General features: G+C 44.9%; 1 protein-coding gene across 1 annotated transcript in view; it reads right to left on the bottom strand.

Moving 5' to 3' along the window:
* GLRA1 (glycine receptor alpha 1) overlaps positions 1-21792 on the bottom strand; it is a 92008-nt gene that overhangs the window by 42519 nt on the left and 27697 nt on the right. Inside the window, exons 2-3 of the mRNA XM_082455703.1 lie at positions 16998-17125; positions 11426-11493 (exon numbers count right to left, since the gene is read on the bottom strand). Coding sequence (XP_082311829.1) covers positions 11426-11493; positions 16998-17125 — 196 coding nt within the window. The remainder of the gene's footprint in view (positions 1-11425; positions 11494-16997; positions 17126-21792) is intronic.

Raw genomic sequence — 21792 nt, 5'->3', positions numbered from 1 at the left:
TCTCTCCGGCCTGGATGAGATTTTCCTCAAGACTGTCTACCTTCTTTTCCTCCAATTTGGTATGTCAAAAGCAACTTTTGATTTGCTTCCCTGGTAGTCGGCGGATGGCAAGGGAGTGCTTTCATGGAGGACACAAGCATGCTGTTATTGGAATGGAAAGCCCCATTATAAATTAAAATAACTTGACGGTCTTATTTACCCACTTCAGTCTTTTGGGGCTTTGATTGTCATTAGTCAGCCTTCCTGAATCTGATCTGATGGAGAGCCAACCCTGGGATGCCATAAATTCACGACTGTGATGCTTCCCATGGTGGTGTTTTGGAGAGAGTCATCCAGCAGACGATACCAAGACTGCCTATAACCCCATTTTCTGCCTCTTAACAGACTCTATAGCATGTGTGAGGGCTCTCTCCTTGGCTTCCTCTCGGTCTTCAGTTTACCAAGGCTTTGTGGAGTGTCGAGATATGTCTAACTGGATGGCACTTAATAGACTTTTTCTTGGATTTCCCAAATCCCGGAGTGTAAATGGCCTATCATTAGCTGTGTACACAGACTGAACGTGTAATGGAAAAAGCAACAACAAACAAGGATCTCATCCACAATACTAACCAACCTCACACAATATTCAGTAATAAACCTAATGAGAAATGTGTGACTTGTGTGTGTGTATATATATATATATATATATATATATATATATATATATATATATATACACACACACACACATACACACACAACAAAATGATTCTAAAGCTTTACTGAAAGGCATAAAGGAATACCTATATAAATGGAGAGACATACCACATTTACATAATATTGTTAAGATGTCAGTTCTCTACAAGTGAATCTATAAATTCAATGCACCCTCAGTCAAAATCTGAGGCAATTTTTATAGGCATCAACAAGCTGATTCTACAGTTCGTATGGAAGAGAAAATGGACTGGAAATGACAAGAAAACCTTATTAAAGAAGAAAACAGAGGACTTTCTCTACCAGATATAGAAATATAGTGTTAAGCCATAGTAATTAAAATAGAGTGGAAACAGATAATAGAGCAATGGGACAATAAACTGAGACTAGAAACAGATATATGTATATATGTGTGTGGATATATATATATATATATATATATATATATATAGATTTAGTTTATGAGAAAGGTAGCATTTCTAATCAGTGGAGAAATAATGGCTACTTAAGAATAATGCTGGAAAATTGCTATCTAATCAGAGAAAAATAGAGTTAAACCATCACCAAATACTTTACAGCAAACTAAACTCCAAATGGATTATGGAGGTATATGTAAAAGAAGAAACTTATAATATTATTCAAAATGCCCATTATGCAAAAAAAGAAAGAAAAAAAGCAAAGATACTCAAATTCACTAGGAATCTGGAGTGAAAATTAAAAGTGACAATGAAGTACCATTAAAAAAATCCCATTTGGTAAAATTAAAAAGCTTGATAATATCTTGAGTTGGCAGGGATAAGAATGCTGTTGTGGGAACAATTATTGAAGCTTCTTTGGGAGCAAGTTGGGCAATAATATTTGTCAAAATAGTGCAGGTCCTTTGATAAAGTAATTCCACTTCTGTAATATATCCTAAGGAAGCACACAAAGAGTCATGTCCAAGACTATTCATTGTGGCACTTGTTTGTAATAGTGAAAGCTGCATAAACCTACAGGCCCATCAGGAGACAAGTGGTTAAATACCATGAAGTGATGTTATGTCCAGAGCATGGAATTTTACAGGCGGGCCGTAAATCTGGAAATACTGATTAAAATCATTTTGTCACATACTGAATGTAATAATAATAAACCATTGTTATGTTTCCAAATTTGAGGGTGTGTAGAACGTTGAGAATGAGGTAGACCTGTATGTAGTGATGTGGAAAGATTCCAAGACACGGTGAAGTGAAAAAAGCAAATTGTATTGCACAATCCTATTTAGATAAAGATGTGTAATAACGAAGGGATGTATCGCTACATTCAAGGAAATAAGACCAGTAAGACATACACTAAAGTGTTTTCTGCAGTGGTTAACTCAGATGGGCCAGGGGGAGAGGGCGAAGCAGGGGCATTCCTGTTTCTCTCTCTCTCCTCTTTTTTACTGGACTTACTACAAAACTTGTTTTCATCTGTTGCTCATATACTTTAAAAAAAGTTCCAGAGTTTTGCTGTCCATGAGCATAGTGTTAGTCAACATTGTGACTTGTTACCTAAACTGTGTTTTTTTTTTTTTTTTTTTTTTTTGGCTGCACCTAGTTCCCTGACCAGGGATCGAACCCATGCCCTCGGCAGTGGAAGCTCAGATTCTTAACCACTGGATGGCCAGGGAAGTCACTAAACTGAAACGTCTTTGAGGTGGTGTGTGTAGAAATGATTTTAGGGTTCTGACGAGGTCCCCAGAGCTACCTTGGGGAGGCCGATTGAGGAAAAGGCCAAGGCATTGAGATTCCTGGCTTCTGTTCCACTTCCTCCAGAACAGCCCATTTTCAAAAATCAGTGTGTTAAAGTGCTGCATAAGATTCACCTTAAAAATGGACTGTGGTGGTGGGCTGCTGTTAAAAACAATGCCTTGAAGCCCACTAACCCAGAGTAAGGACGAGCATGGCCCTGGTGCGCTCCGCTCTAAGCACTCCTGAGGGTCTGGGTTCATTGCTTGGCCTTTCAGCTCGAGGTGGAAATTGACACGCTGGCTTTACTCGGAGAGCACCCTGGATGGGAAAGGGACTGAGAACCGGGGAGAATGGCCAGGGGAGCCAGGCATGGCCAGGGAGCGAGAGGACTGACCTCAGTTATTGAAAGGGCTGTCAGGTGCAGAGATTGGTTCTCTGTGGCCCCAGGATCAGAATGAAATCCATGAGCAAATGGAGACGTCAGAGGTGTCCCAAGATGAAGGGGGCTGCCTGGGGAGGTGCAGGGGTACCCGTCACTGGAGGTGTGCAAGCAGAAACTACAACATTTGTGGCAGAGGTTCTGACAACAGACGGGGGTTCAAACTGGAGAGCCTCCAATGTTAATTCTCCCTACAAATATTGATTGAGCTCCTATGTCCAGGCAAAGTACCGGGCACTGGAAATATAGGGATGACTGAGAGAGACAGGGTCCCCACTCTCAATAAAAAAGCAAACAAAGCAACAAACTAACAAGCAATACCTTTTACTTTTTAAGTATTACTCCGAGGATAATAGACCATGATGTGACAGTGACTGTAAGGGGGGACATTTTTAGATAGGGAGTCGGGGAAGGACCTTCTGAAGAAATATCTGAGCTGAGACCTGAAGGATGAGAAGGAGCCATTCATGCAAAGATTTTTCTGGGCAGAAGGAGCTGAGCGTAGTAAAAGGATTAAGCAGCTGTTGCAGGATTTGAAGCAGGGGAATGCTGTGAAGTGATTTAGGGTTTAAAAGGCACTATGGGAAGTGGTAGAGAAGGGGAGGAAGGGAGGCGGGGAGGCCAGTTAGGAGGCTGTTTCAGTCAAGCAGGATAGAGATGGTGCCAAGGTGAACTAGAGTTGACAGGAGCAGAGTTGGAAAGAAGTAGGTGGATTTAAGTTTTATCTTCTATGATTCAAAATCAATTCATTCAATCAACTGATCCCAATTCATTCAATCAGTTGATTTGATTTAGTCAATCGATCCCAGAAGTAGGCTGGCCTTCAGAAGTGACTGCTTCCTAAACAATGTGTTAACTTTTATGGTTGGACATAAGGGGCATTTAACCTCCTCGCATGGTAGCTGTTTTCATAGATCTTGAGGTCTTATTTGCAAATATCCACAGGGATGGATAGCCAATGGCTACTCTCAATACCAGTTCTGATAGAATTGCACAGATCCTACTTGTTAGCCGAACCAGGGTGCAGGAGACCAGGATGAAGTCCTGTCCTCCCATGACCCTGACATCCCCTTGGCTCTGCAGCCTCTCCTCTTGCCCCACACTCAGCAGGTGGCCTAGGCCAAGAGCAGGGCACCAGGTTTCAGGCAGCCTGGGGGTAATAACTGGTGATGGTGTTTATTGGCTGGAAAAGCTTGGGTGAATTAAGCCTCTCTGAGCTTCAGTTTCCTCATCTATAAAATGGGATTGTTGTGTTATATGAAATGATCCCCGTACTTTGCTAACCACGGATGCCTGGTGTTTAGAACAGTGCTCAATAAATGACAAATGACGCCACCACCACCTCACCTTCTCTTTATAGCAGAGCTTTGTGAAAGAATTATCTTCCCACTGTCTTCACTTCCTTTTGTCTTGTGCTTTCGTCGTGCCCCTGAATCGCATTCCCTAATTTCATACACGCTCCCCTCCCCCATCCTCCATTGCCAAACCCATTGGATGCGATTCCCTTTTCTTACTTGACTTGTCTCCTCTTTTACTGCTGTTGAACACACACCAGCTTTTAAAACCCCTCTCCTCTCTGGGTCATTCTACAATGGCATTCTCTCCTGGAAGGTTTTATTTTATTTATTTATTTATTTATAACATCTTTATTGGAGTATAATTGCTTTACAATGGTGTGTTAGTCTCTGCTTTATAACAAAGTGAATCAGCTATACGTATACACATATCCCCATATCCCCTCCCTCTTGCATCTCCCTCATACCCTCCCTATCCCACCCCTCTAGGTGGTCACAAAGCACTGAGCTGATCTCCCTGTGCTATGCGGCTGCTTCCCACTAGCTATCTGTTTTACATTTGGTAGTGTATATATGTCCATGCCACTCTCTCACTTCGTCCCAGCTTACCCTTCCCCCTCCCCGTGTCCTCAAGTCCATGCTCTACGTCTGCGTCTTTATTCCTGTCCTGCCCCTAGGTTCTTCAGAACCATTTTTTTTTTTTTTTTTAGATTCCATATATATGTGTTAGCATATGGTATTTGTTTTTCTCTTTCTGACTTCCTTCACTCTGTATGACAGACTCCTGGAAGGTTTTAACATGCAGAGAACCATGATCAGATTTCTACTTCAGAAAAATTACTCAAAACCACACAACAGCATTTTCACAGCACCTGGCACATAATACATGTTCAGTAAGTGTTGCCTAATATTGCTGCTGGTCGCTGTTATTCTCTGTGTTCCATGGCATCCTGTGCATACCTCTGTAATCTCGCTCATCATACTGTGGTATTCTCTTTGGTTTCCTTGTCCACCTTCTCCAATAGACTCCTTGAAAGCAGAGACCTACCTGGCTCCTGTTTACTTCTGGGGACATGGGAGGATTTTACTTTTCTTCAGGTAGGGCCATGTGGCTTCCTTTGGATAGTGAAATGTGAGCAGAAGTGGTATATGTCACTTCTGGGTGGGAAGCACTTACTTGCCAGTGTGCCCCCCTTTAGCGCCTTCTTCCTCTCATGGCAAATGTGAAATCGCATGTTGATGTGGAAATGCAAGGCTCAGCCACGACGTGGAGGACAGTAGTCCTGGAGAGTCCCCCAGATCTGTAGCAGACTTTAGGTGAGTGATACATCAGTCTTTGCTGTTCTAAGACCCTGGGATTTCAGGGGTTGTTTGCTGCTGCAGGAAAGCCTAGCCTAATATGAGTAAAACTGATCTATATCCTTACAGCCTATTCAGCACATACAGTATAGGACCTTAAAAACGGAGGTGGAAACAATAAATGAATAAATAGGGAACAGGAGGAAAAAAAAAAACTAGAAAGACATTTCCTTAGGCTTATGTGTTGGAGTCCTTGGCTGATTAGTTCAATAGTTAATAATCCTTTACATTTCTGTAGCATTCATAAAGAGCTCTCATACCCACTTCTTGTGTATTCCTGCACACCATTCTTAGAGCCAGGTGCCAAGGGGGAACTGAGTCTCAGTGGTATTAAACTGTGGCAGAGCTAGAGCTCAAACCTTGGTCTCTTGTTTCCTGGTTCAGGGCTCTGTCCATTGCCCCCCTAATATCGACAAATAAGGCCAAACGTGTGGACGGTAGTTGCATAGGCCATTGCCAATCGCCAGGGGTCCTGGCCACAGTGTGCCTGTCTCTGTGCCAGGCTAGCCCAGCCCTTGGCAAGAGAGGCTGGAGCACATGTCCTCATAATGGAAATGCTGAGATTCATGCCCAAAGGACGTCAGAACCCACACACACAGACACTCACACACACATGCACACACTCTGTCTCTGTCTCACATCTGTTGACATTTAGTTCCACATGAATTCCAGCTGTGTGCATGTCCCCACGTGTGCACACTCACATGTACACCTGCACACATGTATCGACATACTCGGACACACATACTGTTACACATTAAATATTCTTTCACTTATTCACGTGTTTTTGTATTTACGCACATTCACATGCACATGCATACAGACATATGGCTGGCTCAGATGCTGCTACATACTTAAACATGTGCTTCACAAATATCCACACACAATTACCTGTGTGAAAATAATACCCTTCATGTGTTCTCACTCTTAAGCACTTTCACGTATTCTTACATATGTACGCAGATACATGCACATCCTCACTACATGTATTCACATGTGCATTTATAACCACAGAAGTACACATACTTATGTTCATACCTGTACATGGTCAGATACATCTCTCTCTGAGGTTACCTGTCTAAATCTGTTCAAACTAGCGTACACATATACACAGGCCGACGTGTACATTTGCACAAACACATGGTCCCACAATATACACATGCACACACATGCTCCATGACGTATAGATGCTGCAGAGCACACACTTAGGCGCACTCGTAAGCACACGTGTCCAGACAAGCTGGATGGTTCCCTCTAGGTCCTAGCTCCAGATCTTTCTCTTGTAGAGTGCCGAAGGTGCTGCTCTAGGCCAGGACTCCCTTCCCTCTTCTCCCTCGTCCATTCCTGTCCCTGCTTCTACCTTCGTCTCACTGCATAGACTCAAAGAGAGTCGCTGGAAAGGTCAGATGAAGGCCAGCCAGCCTCAGCCCTCCCCTCATCAGGAACGGATAGAGACCCCTGCTGCTTTGCTGGCTGCCTTCTCTGCTCTCAGCTCTGGTGAATAAAGCCAGGGTCTGAGAGGCAGACAGTCAGGCCTGGGGACTCCAGCTGTTTACAGAGTGGCTCTGCACTCCTGTTGCTCTTAGAGAACAGACACAGCCTGGAAAGTTTCTGACATTGGGACTATGTCCATATTACCATGGACCCAGGGTGCACGACCAGCTCTTTGCATGGCTGGTGAGGCAGAGCCCTAGGATGAAAGTCTGGGGGCCTGAGCATGTCTGTTCAATGAAGTTCCCCTTTAGCTCTAACTTCTTTATGATGAAAAGAAACAAGCAAGGGCTGGGTAATCCCAAACATCCGGAAATTAAATGTTTATATTTGGCTCAGGAGAACGTGGGGTTTGGGGTGGTATAGATCTGAATTCAATTCCCACTTCTGCTACCGATTAGCTGCATGTCCTTATGCAAGTGACCTAACCTCTCTGAGCCTCAGTTTACTTATCTGTAAAATGGGGATAACATGTCCTGGCTCATGGGGGTTGTTGTGAGGTCTAAATGAGATGAAACACGTGGAAGTGCTCTGCGTACTGCCTGCCACACAGTAGCATTTAATGTGTGGCTGTTGCCCTTGTTACTACATTAGTGCGAGTCCACTCTTGCTCTCTAAGCGTATTCTGAGTGACAAGGAAACAGGCTTGAATGGGAAGGTGGTCCAGAGGGTTTGGTTGGTGGGATTTGGGGAGAAAGAAGCTGAGGGGGAGGGGAACTTTGGCCACTGCAAAGAGCACTGGACCTGGGTTTCTGTCACACCTGTTCCATGCTGTGTGACCTTGCTCAGGCGACGTCACCTCTCTAGCCACCAGATTCCCTCTTAGTAAGGTAAAGCCCTGACTTAGATAGTTTCTTAAGGTTTTTTCTAGCTCTGAGATTTTAGTTTTTTCCCCTAAATCATCTGCAATGTAAATTAAACACATATAGATAATTAAGAACCCAGTAGAAAAAAATCACATATTATGGAATATGGAAGCAGGAAAATGACAACTCCTACTTTTGATTAACTTTAGGTAATAAGGGCAAAACTGTGTCAGCTGTGGACCATTCCCAAAGAAGCACCTCATCGCCAATCCTTTATGTTCTGTCTAAACATTATTGATCTCCACTCCAGGGGGCCATCTCTCTGCGCTCCCCTTGTTGGTTATCTCCATTTTCATTACTTACTATTTTCTCCTGAGGCATGCTGAGCCTAGCATGATTTGAGGTTGGATTTCCACTTTTGATAGCGCTTAGGTTGTTGCTTCAGTGTGCTTTGTGGGCCTGGGGTCCCTCAATTTCCCCTGTCTGTGCTCTTCAATGTTCTGGCAGTTGCAAGGATTGGATCTTAATCCCTGCTCGGTCAATAACTAGTTCTGGGATGTGATGTCACCAAATCTCGGTTTCCTCAGCTGTAAATTGGGGAACATTGTGTCTGCCATGTCTACTTTGTAGAGTGGTCGTTACAGTAAGTATTTGGTGAAGGAATCAAGTGAGAGAATGAGTGTGAAAATGTGTTGAAAATTACAAGCGGCATTTAATAATAATAACTGACATTCATTGTGTGTGTACTATGTGTCAGACCCTGCACTTAGCACTTCTGTGCCTTATCTCCTAATCCTCACAACAGGTCACAAGGTGGATGCTGTTGGTCCCCTGCTTCTGCAGATGAGGAGGCTAACTTAGGCTACCTTGTCCAAAGCCACAGAGCTGAGCCTCAGATTTTGTCTGGGCATGGAAGACTGTGTCCTAATCGCTATACTGTCTCTGTAGAAAGCAGTATGCAGCAGGAATGAAGTCTGGAAAGGTAGACAAAGAGATACCAGAGAAGGGTAAGGCTCAGAGAAGTCTAGGAATTGCTCAGGATCACACAGCTAATCAGTGGTGGCTTTGGGGCTTCAGTGCCCAGAGCCTCCATCATCGCCACCATCATCATCATCATCGAAAACATTAAGAGCACTTAACGAAGCATTTACTGTGATAAACACTTCCCTGCACATAATTTCCATCCGTAATAACTTGAGGAGGTGAAAAAAAAAAAAAAAACTTGGTGAAGTAGTATGATGTTAATCACCCCTGGGATTTTACATACAGTGAAGCTGAGGCTTAAAGATACAAACCAAATCAGCTTCTTACATATAGTGAGTGAACCCAGGTCTACGTCACTTTAGGGTCTCGGCTTTTAACCACCACACAAAATAAGGGCCAACCACTACGCCGTTAGTAATCTGTAACAAGGAAATAGATCTCTTTGTGACCATTACAGGGAAACAGGTGGGGGTGGTGTTGGAGTGCAGATATGTACACCTGTCCTTGGATAACCAAGTTCTTAACATAACCGGGTGGCGCCTGACTTGGTGTGATAACTCTTTACCGTTTCAGAAGAAGAGAGGAAGTGTCAACACCCACCGCACAGAGACTATGAATAATGCAGATGTCAGTGCACTTCTGATTTAGGAGGGAGAAGAAGAAAAGCGGAGAAGTTCATTAGAAGCTCTAATAAGATATCCATTCACAGAGTGGAAAGACTTGGCTTTCGAACCTGGAGGCCCAGTGAAAAGCAGCCATGCTGGTTCCTAGCCGACAGGTAGGACCATCTCCATATGGAGATAAAAGGCTTATGAGTTTTAGGGATTTGATCGCTTTTCCTTTGGATGTGGGCAGGGTCTCTTGACCATATTAAGACAGACCTCTTTGCAGGAGCATAGATTTTGGACCATTTGCCCCATGACATAATGGAGCTCAGTGATTTTTGCCAGTCTGGGACTAGAAGGTTAGATCTGATCTCCATAAATGTTTAGGACCAAATAATGGTTTGAATCAACAGACAATATATCTGATTTGGCTTATTTATTTTAGAAAATGACTGAGACCTGTTATTAGATCACTGTGCCAGCTGCCGAGGTTACCACAGGAAATGAGACAAGATTCTGGCCCCCAGAGAACTGACATTATAGTGAGAGGAGGGACACATGAGCAGACTGTGAGAGTGTAAGTGCAGGTGGTCAGTGCTGTTATGGGAATTGTAGCACGTGTCACGAGAATGGGTAGAAGGGACCCATCGCAGGCTTAGGTCAAGCGCACACATGAACTCACACACGTGTACACACGTGTTAGAGTGTGAAGGCTTCCTGTGGAGGTCATTCTTTTTTTTTTTTTTTTTTTTTTAAAGAGTAGCTTTATTGCTTTGCCAGGCAAAGGGGGACACAGAGGGCTCCTGCCCTTGAAAACTAGATGTCCCCCTGTGGAGGTCATTCTAAGCAGAGAGTTAAGGGAGCCTGGAGGTTGGCAATGGAAAGGAGGCTGGAATGGGTGCTCTGGGCAGAGACCTCAGCAGCATCAAGAGAAGGCTGAAAACCAGAGGGCGAGCACGGCCCGTGTGGAGAACGCCGGACAATTCCACTTATCCAGAATGGGAAGCGAGAGGGAAGAGATGCAGCCGAGCAGAATCAGAGGGGCCTTCCAAGCTTAATGCTGAAGGGGAGGGGGGTCCACAGGGAGGCGTTAATGCAGGGGACTGGCGTAGTTAGGTTTGTATCTTAGAAAGACCACCGTGTGAGGAAGAATGGATTGGAGGTGGGCAAGATGCAAGTCTTGGGACGCTTTGCAGTAATGTGGGCCAGGCACCATGGAAGCCTGAGCTGGACCAGGGTCAGGTGGACATCTGGGGATGGGTGGTTTAGAGGATTTCAAGGCAGTGACATCTACAGGGCTTGGTGATTGACTGGCTGCTTCTGCCTCTGCTCATGAGGAGATGATTGAAACTGCCTCAATTATTTTCTCACAAGCTAGATTGCTCCCTTCAAAACAAGTATAATTGATTTTTTGTTTTGTAAGGATTGAGAAAAAGGAATTGAAAGTAGCATTACATTTATTTATAATTAGTAATGTATGATTTACTCTTTGTAGAGATTAGAAAAACATAGAAATACTGAAGGATATGAAATCATGCATAAGTCTACGATCCAGGGATAACTGCCGTTAACATTTTGTTATTTTTCCTTCTAGTCTTTTTTCCTAGAGTAACTGATTTACTTTAAACTTTTTACTATGGGAATTTAAAAATACATACAAAAGTAGAGAGAAGAATCAATATACCCATTTCAGCTTCTGTAACCAGTCTTCTGCTACTCCGCAGTTGAATTTTAAACTTAAAAGCAGGTCTTTACATTTGCTTTAATCTAAAACTTTCACCTGTTGATAGAATTTTGCTTTTGTAATCCTGAGTGTTGAGCATGTGCTAGCCCTGCTAGCTCTTTGGCCATTTTCAGATGTATGTCTTCACCCAAAACATTGACTAGGACAGTAAAAATGTCCAAATCCCATAGTATACCACTGAAGAGCTGAAAAAACACCTGATTTTCCACTTCCCTTGGGAAGACTAGCGCAGAGGGTAGATATTTCAGGGAGAGAGATATCCCGAGCAGGAAATAGCAGCTTGTGTTTTGACTCACTCACCATAGTTGTCTCCGCAATGGAACCGAAGCTGTTGATGAAAATGTTGCAGCTCACGTTCACTGGGGGACCTGCCAATCAAGAGAGATTCCTGCTTAGTTCCAAGGCCACAAAGAAATCCCCAGGATAGGACCAGTTTGTGGGATTTTGACTTCAGGGATGGATCCCCCTTGGTGGAGGAGACCCTTGCTTGCCCTGCACCCCACCCCCGAGCAGCGGGGACTCCCAGCCACATTGCTGTGCCAGATTCCCTGGTCCCCGAGTGAGCACCAGTTATAGAACACCAGAGGCTGAGCCGGGATGTACTTTCATTAACAGGATAATTCATCATCCTGCCATATGGTTGAAATCCCTTCCCCAAACCCCATCGGCTGCCTTCTAATTTGTGGCCGAAAGGTTACAGCTACAACATTTGGAGGCCATCTTGGGAATCGCAAGGAACAGCAAGTTCCTTGCCTTGAACTTATGAACCAAGAATGGGCATTGATGGGAATTACCAGCTGAGGCATCCAGAGGGAACCTCAAAGGAAGTCCATAAGTCTTTGTTAAATACTTTCCAGGCAAGCTTTTTGAATACTACTGCAAGGGCAGGAAGGAAGTGGAGGAATATTTGCTCTTTGGAATCTCATTGCTAGAGGGACCTCTGTCCAACTGACCTCTGTCCAGTCTCTTCATTTTATACTATTAATTACAGCAGCTACCGTTTACTGAGCAAGTTTTGCTGTTGTGCTGAGAGTATTCCTAACATTATCTCATTCTATCCTCTCAACAACTCCATGAGAAGACATGGTTATTCCCTCTATTTTACAGATGAGGACACAGAGGCTCAGAGAGGTTATTTGTCCACGGCTACACAGCTAGTAAATGGTCAAGCTTGAGCTCAGATTGATCTAATTCCAAAGCTAGTGGTCTTAATGGCTGTACTTTTTGAAAGAGGTTCAGAGAAAGGAAGGGGTTATGCTCAAGGTCACAGAGTGGCAGAATCCAGGATTTTAAGCACTGGGCTTCCACATGTGCAGATAAGAGGACTGGCATAAAATAACCAGGGAGGAATGTGAGACCGTGGGTAAGGGTCATAGAAGCAGTAGGAGTCCAGATGTGAGAGAGGTTCTGAAGAGTGAGGCATTAGGGAAGACGTCATGAAGGTGATGACCTTGAGCTGACCTTGAAGGTGGGTAGGACTTGGATAATAGGTCATAATCCTTCACTTGAAGATTGTGACATGCCATTTGTGAATTTTTTCAGGTCCACTTTCTTGTTGATCCGCATGAGGTCCTGAGGTTGGCAGGGCAAAGTTACTGTTCCAGCTTCGTAAGTGGAGCACAGAGAGTTTTAGTAACTCACCTGGGCTTATTTACCCAGCAAGTGGTGGAGCCAGGACTCAAACCCAAGTTTTCTGATACCCACTCCTCTCTGTTCCTCTTGAAAAAGTAGCCCAAGCATTTCACCCAAACTCAGCCAAGACTTCCTTCTTTTCAGAAATCCTGGTGTATAGAAAGGGACTCAATCCTGCTGTGAGAATCCAGGTTTTCCTTCCAAGGGATTGCGAGGATTCCTGGGTTTTAGACATAGCCCCAAGCTCTCCCTGGCTGTTTGCCCTGAGACACGCCCCTTCCCTTTTCTGGGTTGCAATTTCCCCAACAATTTGGTAGAGTAGATCTTGATCTGGGCAGTCATTCTCAGCTCCATGGGGTTGGAATTCCCTTATGGAAGCTACCCATTTGAATTATGATGTTACTGTATAGAATTTCAGGGCTGGAAGGTCTCTCTCTCTTTCTTTTTTCTTTTTTTAACATCTTTATTGGAGTATAATTGCTTTACAATGGTGTGTTAGTTTCTGCTTTATAACAAAGTGAATCAGCTATACCTATACATATATCCACATATCTCTTCCCTCTTGCGTCACCCCTCTAGGTGGTCACTCGGTGCTTGGAAGGTCTCTTAAAAGTCACCTAATCTATTGCTTTCCAAACTGAGGTGCAGACGGGATTGTCTGCTGTAGCATCATCTGGGAAACTTGTTAAACTACAGATTCCTCAGCCCAGACCCAGACCCAGTGAACCCAAACCTGTGAGGATTAGCCCAGAGTTTATTGTTTAATGAGCGACCTGGGTGATCCTCATGCAGAGCCAGGTTTAGGAACTGCTGCTACCCATTCAAGGCTTAGCGCTTGATCACCTCCAGCAGTGGGGGACTCATTTCGTCTCGAGCAGCCCTTTCCATAGTCGGATGGCTCTGCTTGCTAAAAACTTTGTCCTTATGCTGAGCGGGAATCTGCCTCCTTGGTCACTTTCACCCAAACAAAGGCCCACTAGGGTTTTTTTCCCCTCATTTAGACTCAGATCCAGGTTTTTCTTTTCATTTAGCTTCATACCATTAAGATGCCCCAAAGAGTTACTGCCTGTGCCTTGAAATGACGTGCACAGAGTTCCCACCCAGGCCCTGCAAGTGTCTGGTGCTGTGACTCCCATATAAATTAGATCCTGATTTATGTGTGCGAGAGGACGCCAGCCAAAATGATCCCATGGGGAGGTGTGGTTCATTGAAATAAATCTGAAATTAAATTATCCTCAAGAAAATTACAGTCTGGCTGCCTTTGGCAGCAGCATAATGTATATATTTCATTAAATATTATAGTTTAATTTTGCTTTTGTGTATATGTTTGCATTGGGCTGTGCCCCTGATCCTGGGAGCCATTGTGATATGCAAAGTCTTAGCGAAGATATAGAATACCGAGGCTGACAGGGCCTGGTCCTACTGGACCATTGTACAGGTGCAGAAACAGAGGCCCAGATGTGTCAAGTGATTTACTCTGGGTCACAGATATCAGGTAAATAGTGGGAGGGTTAGAATCCAATTTTCGAGCTCTTTGCTTCAGTATTACGAGTTGCATTGCCACTATGTTCTGCAGACCGAGGCTGCTCTCCCCGGCACCCCTATCTTCAAGAGAGTCAGGAGCAGGCACAATTTCCAGTGCTTGAAGGAACCTGCTGTGTGATTAATCACTCTGAGGAGTTTTCAAAGCAGGCAGGCATCTTCCTGTTGTGTCGGGGTCACTGGGCCTACTTGGCCTGGCCTTTTCAGGAGCTCTGTAGTTTGCGGGGGGCTTTTGGGAATCTCACGTGTGCCTGGGTGGAAGCGTGAACGAGGCCATGGGGCTCAGGGGCAGGGGATCCCCTGCAACCAATGTTTCAGCCCTCACCGCAGGGAGAGTAGAGAAATCTTGCTCCCTGTCTCCTGGGGTGAGGTTCCAAGAAGCTGCATTTGTTGCACAAAGCCCACATCGTCGAGGGGATTGTAGGGGTTAGAGACAGCGCAGGGTTGCGAGAGGCCTAAGAGATTATCTAGTCCTGTATATTTTGGGCCCACGTGCTTGGAATAAGGTTTTCAAAGCGAGGAGGGGAAGGGCCCCGATTCAACGGTCTTACAGTCTGGGTGAAATTTTATTTCTTAAACATGTTCACTGCTAAGTAAGTAAGTAAATAAATAAACGACTCAGGAGATAAGCAAATAAATAAATCACTAGCATTGGACAGAGAATTGAGTCAGAGCAGCTAGCTGGGTTAAAGTCCCCAGTCTTGGCAGTGTGACTTGGGAAAGTCACTTAACAGCTCTACTTAGCATATTTGTGGGGTCATTCGTTCATTCATTGATTTATGACAGGCTTATTGAGGGCCTTCTTTGTGCCAAACACAGTGGTATGCACAAAGGATAACTAACGCATGAACCCTGGATGCACCCACGTTCAGCAAACCAGCAAGACCAAGGCACTTCTACTCAGGCTGGAGTTCCAAGAGATCCCACCAGGGGGCGCAGTGGGATGGAATTCCTGAAAACTGCTGCGGATGCAACCTGGTGGTCAGTTCTCTGATGTGTTTGATTTGGCCAATGGTGTTTCAAAGGTGTGATTTAGCTGCGAACTTGGGAAGATTTCACATAAATCCCCAGACTTAAGTCTTATCTTGGAAGGTCCGATGCCCAGGGCCTGCATTCCTATCTGGCAGCTCTGGGCAGGAGCTGAGAAGTGGCAGCCCTTAGAGGGGCCTGTGCTTTCTGGTTTTCTCTGCTTATCCCCAACCCGCTTCAATCATGTACCATATCTGCCGGGCCCCTCTGGGTGTTTGGGGTGTTTGAGATTGTGACCCTGGTGAAGGGCTTGGGTGCCGACTTACCTGTCCTTGAGGGAAGAAAGGTTATGCTAACGATCCTGGAGGATAACAGCCTCAGGAACAAGGCACCTTGAGGTAAACAGGGGTGGGAGGTGGGCCCCCAAACAAACCTCAGTGCATTTCCCAGACTGTTTTCTGTTTGCAGAGCGCTCTGAGAAGGGGACTTAGAAGGTGGGGGACAGAGTGAGCAGATACTAGGAAGCCGTTACCAGCTGTCGCAGCCCTTGTTTGGTCTTGGACTTGAGCCAAAAGGAACAGTGAGGAAGGGCATCTGGAATCAAGAATTGATTAGGAGGTTGGCTGTGGGTCTTTGAAATAAGATTTTTGCAGGGGTGCTGGGAGGAAGGTCAGGGTCACAGACTCCCAAGGAGGTCCTTAAGACTGTGCTTGCAGAAAACCTGGCCAGCAGTTAGAGATGGTTAGAGCCTCCTAAGGCATCAGTGGACAAAGGGAACTGGTCCACTCTTGATGTAAGACATTAAGATCTCATAGGATTGTGAGCTGAAAGAAACTTCTCAAATCACTTCAGTTATGGTTTGTAAACTGGCTACCCACAGGGCATATCTGGCTCCCAAACGTGTTTTGTTTGAATTTACATGTTTTAGGATTCAAGAAGTTTCACGTAGATCTTGATTTCTGGCTCTCCTTGGACTTTTGGATGGTCTGGCAGCACGGGACCCACATTCCTGTAGGGTAACTACACGCTGGGGCTCAGGAGGGGCCGCCCACTTTCGAGGGGACTGCTCCTCTATTTCTCCATAGTCTCTCCCTATCGCCTTATTAGGCATTTGAGATTGAGACTCTGATTAGGCAAGAGAGTTCCAAAATTATTTGTTAATCCAGGGGAAGCTTTCAGTGGATGAATGGTAGTTGGAAGCTTCTCATGTAAGACGAATACAAGTGCAGCTGCTTGCGGGAGAAGCAAGGGTGGGCTTGCTCATCCCATCCTCTGTTTCTCCCTTTTGGGACACAGGGTAAAAGCCCCAGAACTCCATGAAGCATAGTTTAAAAACCACAGAGACAGCCAACTCCATGCCTGCAGAGAAGAGGAGACTGAGGCCCGGCGAAAGCAAGAGGCTTATCTAAGCTCAGAGAGTAATTTTGTGCCTGAAGCCAAACTTGATCCCATTTTTCCACATTCCACATTAATCTTTTGTCCATTATACCGGAGCTAAGCAAGTAAGTTTAATTCACGTACTGACTCTGGTAACCAGAGATACTGTTGAGTTGGGCTCTCCGAGCCTTTGTTTGGTCTCTGTGAATTGACTAACAGTATCTGCCTCGGGTAGAGGAAAGAGTCATGGACTTCATACCCTGCATATACCATCTGCATACAATTCCATGCGGCTCGCTGCCACAATCCAGGAAAGCAGATCCCTGGGGCTCTGAAAGGCAAGTTTATCTACCTTTAAAATTGGGCCTGATCCTGGCATCGTATCCAGAGGTCCTCCCCATTAGCTTATCCAGGAAATCCGAGGGTGACATAGGCTTGGATGCGGAACGGGCAGCTTCAGCCTCCTTAGAAGCAGCAAGGCTAAGAAAGGAGAGAGAAAGCAGAGGGTTAATGACGGCCCTTTCTCACACCGTGATCAGATCCCAGTCTTGCTCAGCCCCTGTCGCTTACCCAGCCATAAGAGCCGCTAGAGAAATAGGTAATAGGAGTCCTTAAGGAGGTAAGGCCCTCGCTACCTTGTTTACCCAGCCTAAGTATTAGCCAGCGTGGGATCCTGGCAGGCAGCCGAGTGTCTGATTGATGCTGAGAAGCTGCTGACTCTTTTAAGGCTGCATCTCTAAGGTTTAGGGCAGTCACACTTGGCTGCCGGTTTCCCTGGGAGAGGAGATTGACGGGTTAACCTCCCACTAGGCCCAGCCCTGTGCTTTGGGTGCCTGCACTTTTATAGGTCCGTGGAACAGTGCAGCCAGAAACAATGTTAGAGATCAAATAGTCCAGCCTTTCCCCAAAGTTTCTCTTCAGAATCAGTTACTAATTTTCTAAAAAAAGATGCCAAAGTCAAATGCATTTGGGAACACAAATTGAATCAGGCGTCTTTACCTCGGGTGTTCTCAGAACCTGCAGCAAGCCTAGATCCTGTACTTATGGGACTATCTCGTATACTTTCAAAAATGCTCAGTTGGGAAAACTGAGGCACAGCTAGTGAGGGAACTGACATAGGTCCCAGAGTCGATCAGTGGCAGCTTGCCTCAGTGTATCAAGAGTTGGGGGGTTTGAAATCCGACTGCTGGGGATGCTACACATTGTTTCTGTCACCCCTCCCCGCCCCCCCACTCCCCCCAACAAAGTAGTTTTAGGTCTTCATTCGTGCCACAGTAAGAAGTACTGATGTCTGAGAACAGCGGCCCTTCCCCTGCCACACTCAGAGGCATGCAGATTCTTAGAACCGTCAAGACTGGAAGCTTAAGGGTTGAGGATCAATTATTTCTGTTGCTTTGGGCAACTGAGCTTCCCTGTCCTGAAATTATACCCAGGAGAGAGCTGGAAGCTAGTGCAGCCCCGCTGTGTGTGCTGTAGGGCTGGTACGTTGGAGGAAGTGCATGTATAGAGAGATGCCTGTGTGTGTCGCATAAAATGAGAGCTTCTGTCACCTAGCCAAGCAGGACGTCGTGTCCCCCAAGGGTTTGTACTGCCTCTCTTGTTCTTTGCCTCGGTTCCTTTTCTGATCTCAGAGTTGTAACTGTTTAAGTGATCCCCCCTAATGGGTGGCTCTCAAATCTCTCCACCCTGGCCTCTCCCTTAAGCCCCCTTTCTTCATTTGCAAATGCCTGGGGGTGGGGCGTGTCCATCTCCATGTCCTGCCAGGCCTCAAGTTCATTCCAAACCAAATGCCGCGGCTTCTTTCCCAAACTTGTTTCTCCAGACCACAGATGCCCAGGTGGCACCGACATCGTCTTCCCATTCTCTAGGACTAGACGCTTCAGAGCCGTCTAGTCTCTGTGTCCTCTCTCCTCTCGTGTCCCCTCACTCAAGGGGGCCTTTCCTGTCTTGCACATGTCATGGCCATGCTACCTTGTCAGGTAGTTACTTGTGTTTGTGTTCCGAGACCAGCAATCATGGTGGTTGTATTTATTGTTTGTTTATTTAATCTCCTACTGTGTCTACCACAGTGTGTCTCCCACATAATGTGCTCAGTAATTGCACAGTGAATGAACAAATGAATAATAGGCTACTTTAATTAATCAAATGTCCTGGTTAGTAGAAGTATTCATAAATATACATGCATGGACTAACAATTTTAAAATAATTAGACCATTATACCCACTAATGAAAAATAGTGAAAATAATCTGTTATTCCTTTGAAGGTTCAGAGGTATTCCAGGATGATTTAGACACTCATGCTTAGTAATCTGAACATTCCTTATTTACATCCTGAAGGGCTCGTTTTGATGAACAGAATGAGAGACAAATGCATTTTCCTGTTTTTGTAGGTGTGACTATGGATATTTGTGAGTTTGTGTGATGTGGGTAGGTTTCTAGGTGTGATGTGTATGCATGTTATGTGAATAAATGGATGGATGTGTATGGATGTGTGTGGGGACTAGAGCATGCGTGGGGGCATCTGTGGATGTACAGTAGATTGTGTTACAGAGATTCAGATATGCAAAAATGTGAAGACCTGTGTTCCTGTCAAAATGTGTTGTTAAGCGTGGTATTTAGTGTGGGCATTTTTGTGTGTATATGTGGCATGTATGTGGACACAGGGTATAGAGTGTGAAAGTGTCAAATGCTTTCGTGGCTGTATGTATGTGGTGGGTATATTATGTGTGTGTTACTGAAATGTACTGTCACATGTAATGGAGAATACTTCAAAAAGAGTGGAAAGAACAGGTGATTTGGAATCAATCCTGTCTCAGTCATTTACTAGCTGTGTGACCATGGGAAAATTACCTAACCTCTCTGAACTTTAGTTGCCTGATATGTCAAAGAAGTTTTGCACAAGTAGTAACTGAGATAGCACAGGTAACAAACGCCAAGGATGGTTCGCCGTGTGTGTGTGTGCATGTGTGTGTGTGCGTGTGTGTGTGTGTATAGCAGTTGAGATTCAGGCTGGAGGTTCTTCTGGTCTCACTGCTGCTTTCAGCTGCACCATAGTCCCCACATGATGGGGAAGTCCTGCCAGATGCCTTCCATGGCCCACGGTTGGTACCACAGTCCCAGCCTTTTCTCCATTCAGCACCACACCCATGGCCGCTGTGTGGCTCTGGTGTGGCAAAGGGGACCACAGGCACGCAACTGGTGATTTATGACTTTGCTGCTGCTATGATTCACTTCTCAAACCACTCTGGAGTGGCAGTTATGAAGCTTTCATAAGCTCCTGTTCTCTCTATGCCCCTCCTCTCAGATAATAAGATTTGGGAACGTGGTACTCCCTCCCAGCAATTACTACAGCACAACCATCTCTGGCCCTTAGGCCTCTTTAATAAGCCTGAATCCCATTAGGCAGTACAGTGAGAGAATGAATTCACCCCAAATTATCTGCTGCCCTTTGCTATTAGCAAAATATGCCATTTAATATCTGAATACTCCACAAAGCTGAAGCGTCCTCTGGTTATTCTAGCTCACACATCTGCAGCAAGGTGTTTACAGTCTGATCACCTGGCCATTGCCTCACTAACAACCCTTGCATGGGGATCTGAAGTGGTGGGAATGGAGACTCCGAGAGGTTAAGTAACTGGCCTCAGATCACACAGCACTTTAATGAAAGGATTAGAACTCAAATTTTCACGTCCTGCCTCATCCAAATGCTACAATGTATAGGAAAAAACTTGTATAACTTGTGAAGGGTATAGGTCATGATAGTAGCTATTATTGCTACTTGTTTGTGAAGCTCGTCGTATTGTTATCCAAGAAAATCAAAACATGTATCCGACTGCCGGCAATCCCGACATACACAACTCTGAATCTACCACATTTAAAAATGGGGAAGAAGTAGTTGAAGAAGAAGTCGAATGGTCCTCTGTTTTGTCAGGTGATACACAGCAGAATTCTTGGAAATTTTGAGATTCTCTAGTCTAGCCTCTCCCACGTAACATGGACCAGTGGTTTCTTGGATATCACGTTCACAATTTTCGCCCTGTTTCTTGTACCACTTCTACTATTAGTCACTTAAAAGTTTTCATTGAATTGTCTCACTTCTTTAAAAAAAAGAAACTTACTTCACTCTTCACAAACGAAAAACCCACTATTACTTGCCGTAATAGAGGACAGCCATAACAGTGAGTACGGTGAAAACCAAACAGAAAGAGAAGTGTTTAAAAATCCTAGTTATATCCTGTTTCTGGCTGAAGTCCCGAGCCTGAGGCCTCCCCTCAGTTCCAAAGGAAGATCAGCTACTGTAGGAAAGGTGTTAGAGACATAGTAACACCTAACTGAGACTTTTCTTCCCGAGATAATGAGAAGGACTGAAATAATCGTTCTATGTTATTATGTGTTGAACGACCTAAAATCATCCCCCCATCCCTTACTGCCCTAGTCCAAAATTTCTCTAATTCTTTTTCAGGTAAATCCTCCATTTGAATGTCAAAATAGCCATGCCTTTCTACTTGATGATCATTGTACATTTCTGGCTATATTTAGACAGCACATTTTGCACGGAATTATTTCTAGGGCCCTCTCAAGTAAATCTGTGCTTTGCACCTTTGTGCAGAGAAAATATGCATCCGGGGGCCCTTCATGCACATTTGGAGCCACTGCCTCTGGTGAGCTGAAGACTTTGCTTATACACAGTAAGGTACTGGGCACAGAAGCTGGGAATGAGTCCGAGAAATGAAACACGTGATTGTTAGAATTTGCTGACCCTATAAAAGTATTTGGAAATGATGCAAATTGTTTCAGGGATTACTGAAATGTAATGTGGTGAATCAGACTTGATTTAGACAGATTTGATTACTAGTTATTTTCAGAAGGACCGTAAGGTCTCCCGGGACCAAGCATTGTGTCCCTCGCTGAGAGGGCTTATGGCAATGGCTGCACTGACTGGACAGAGCCTTGAACTGTCTGTCGCCTTTTAGTGGGGGCATTTGTCACACTAGGAGACTTTGGCACTTAAACGACCATCAGCTTTCACTCCTAATGACAGAGACTGTGGAAAAGTCCAGGGGCCGGTTCCACAGTGGCACTGGAGGCAAGGGGACAGGGTGCAGTGGGAGCTTCGAGACCTTTGGTGAATCACTTCCCTTTTCAGC

Source organism: Balaenoptera physalus (assembly GCF_965194825.1).
Source record: "Balaenoptera physalus genome assembly, chromosome: 3".
NCBI lineage: Eukaryota > Metazoa > Chordata > Mammalia > Artiodactyla > Balaenopteridae > Balaenoptera > Balaenoptera physalus.
Note: the sequence above shows the minus strand (reverse complement) of the source record. Positions and strands in the feature narration are given on the sequence as shown.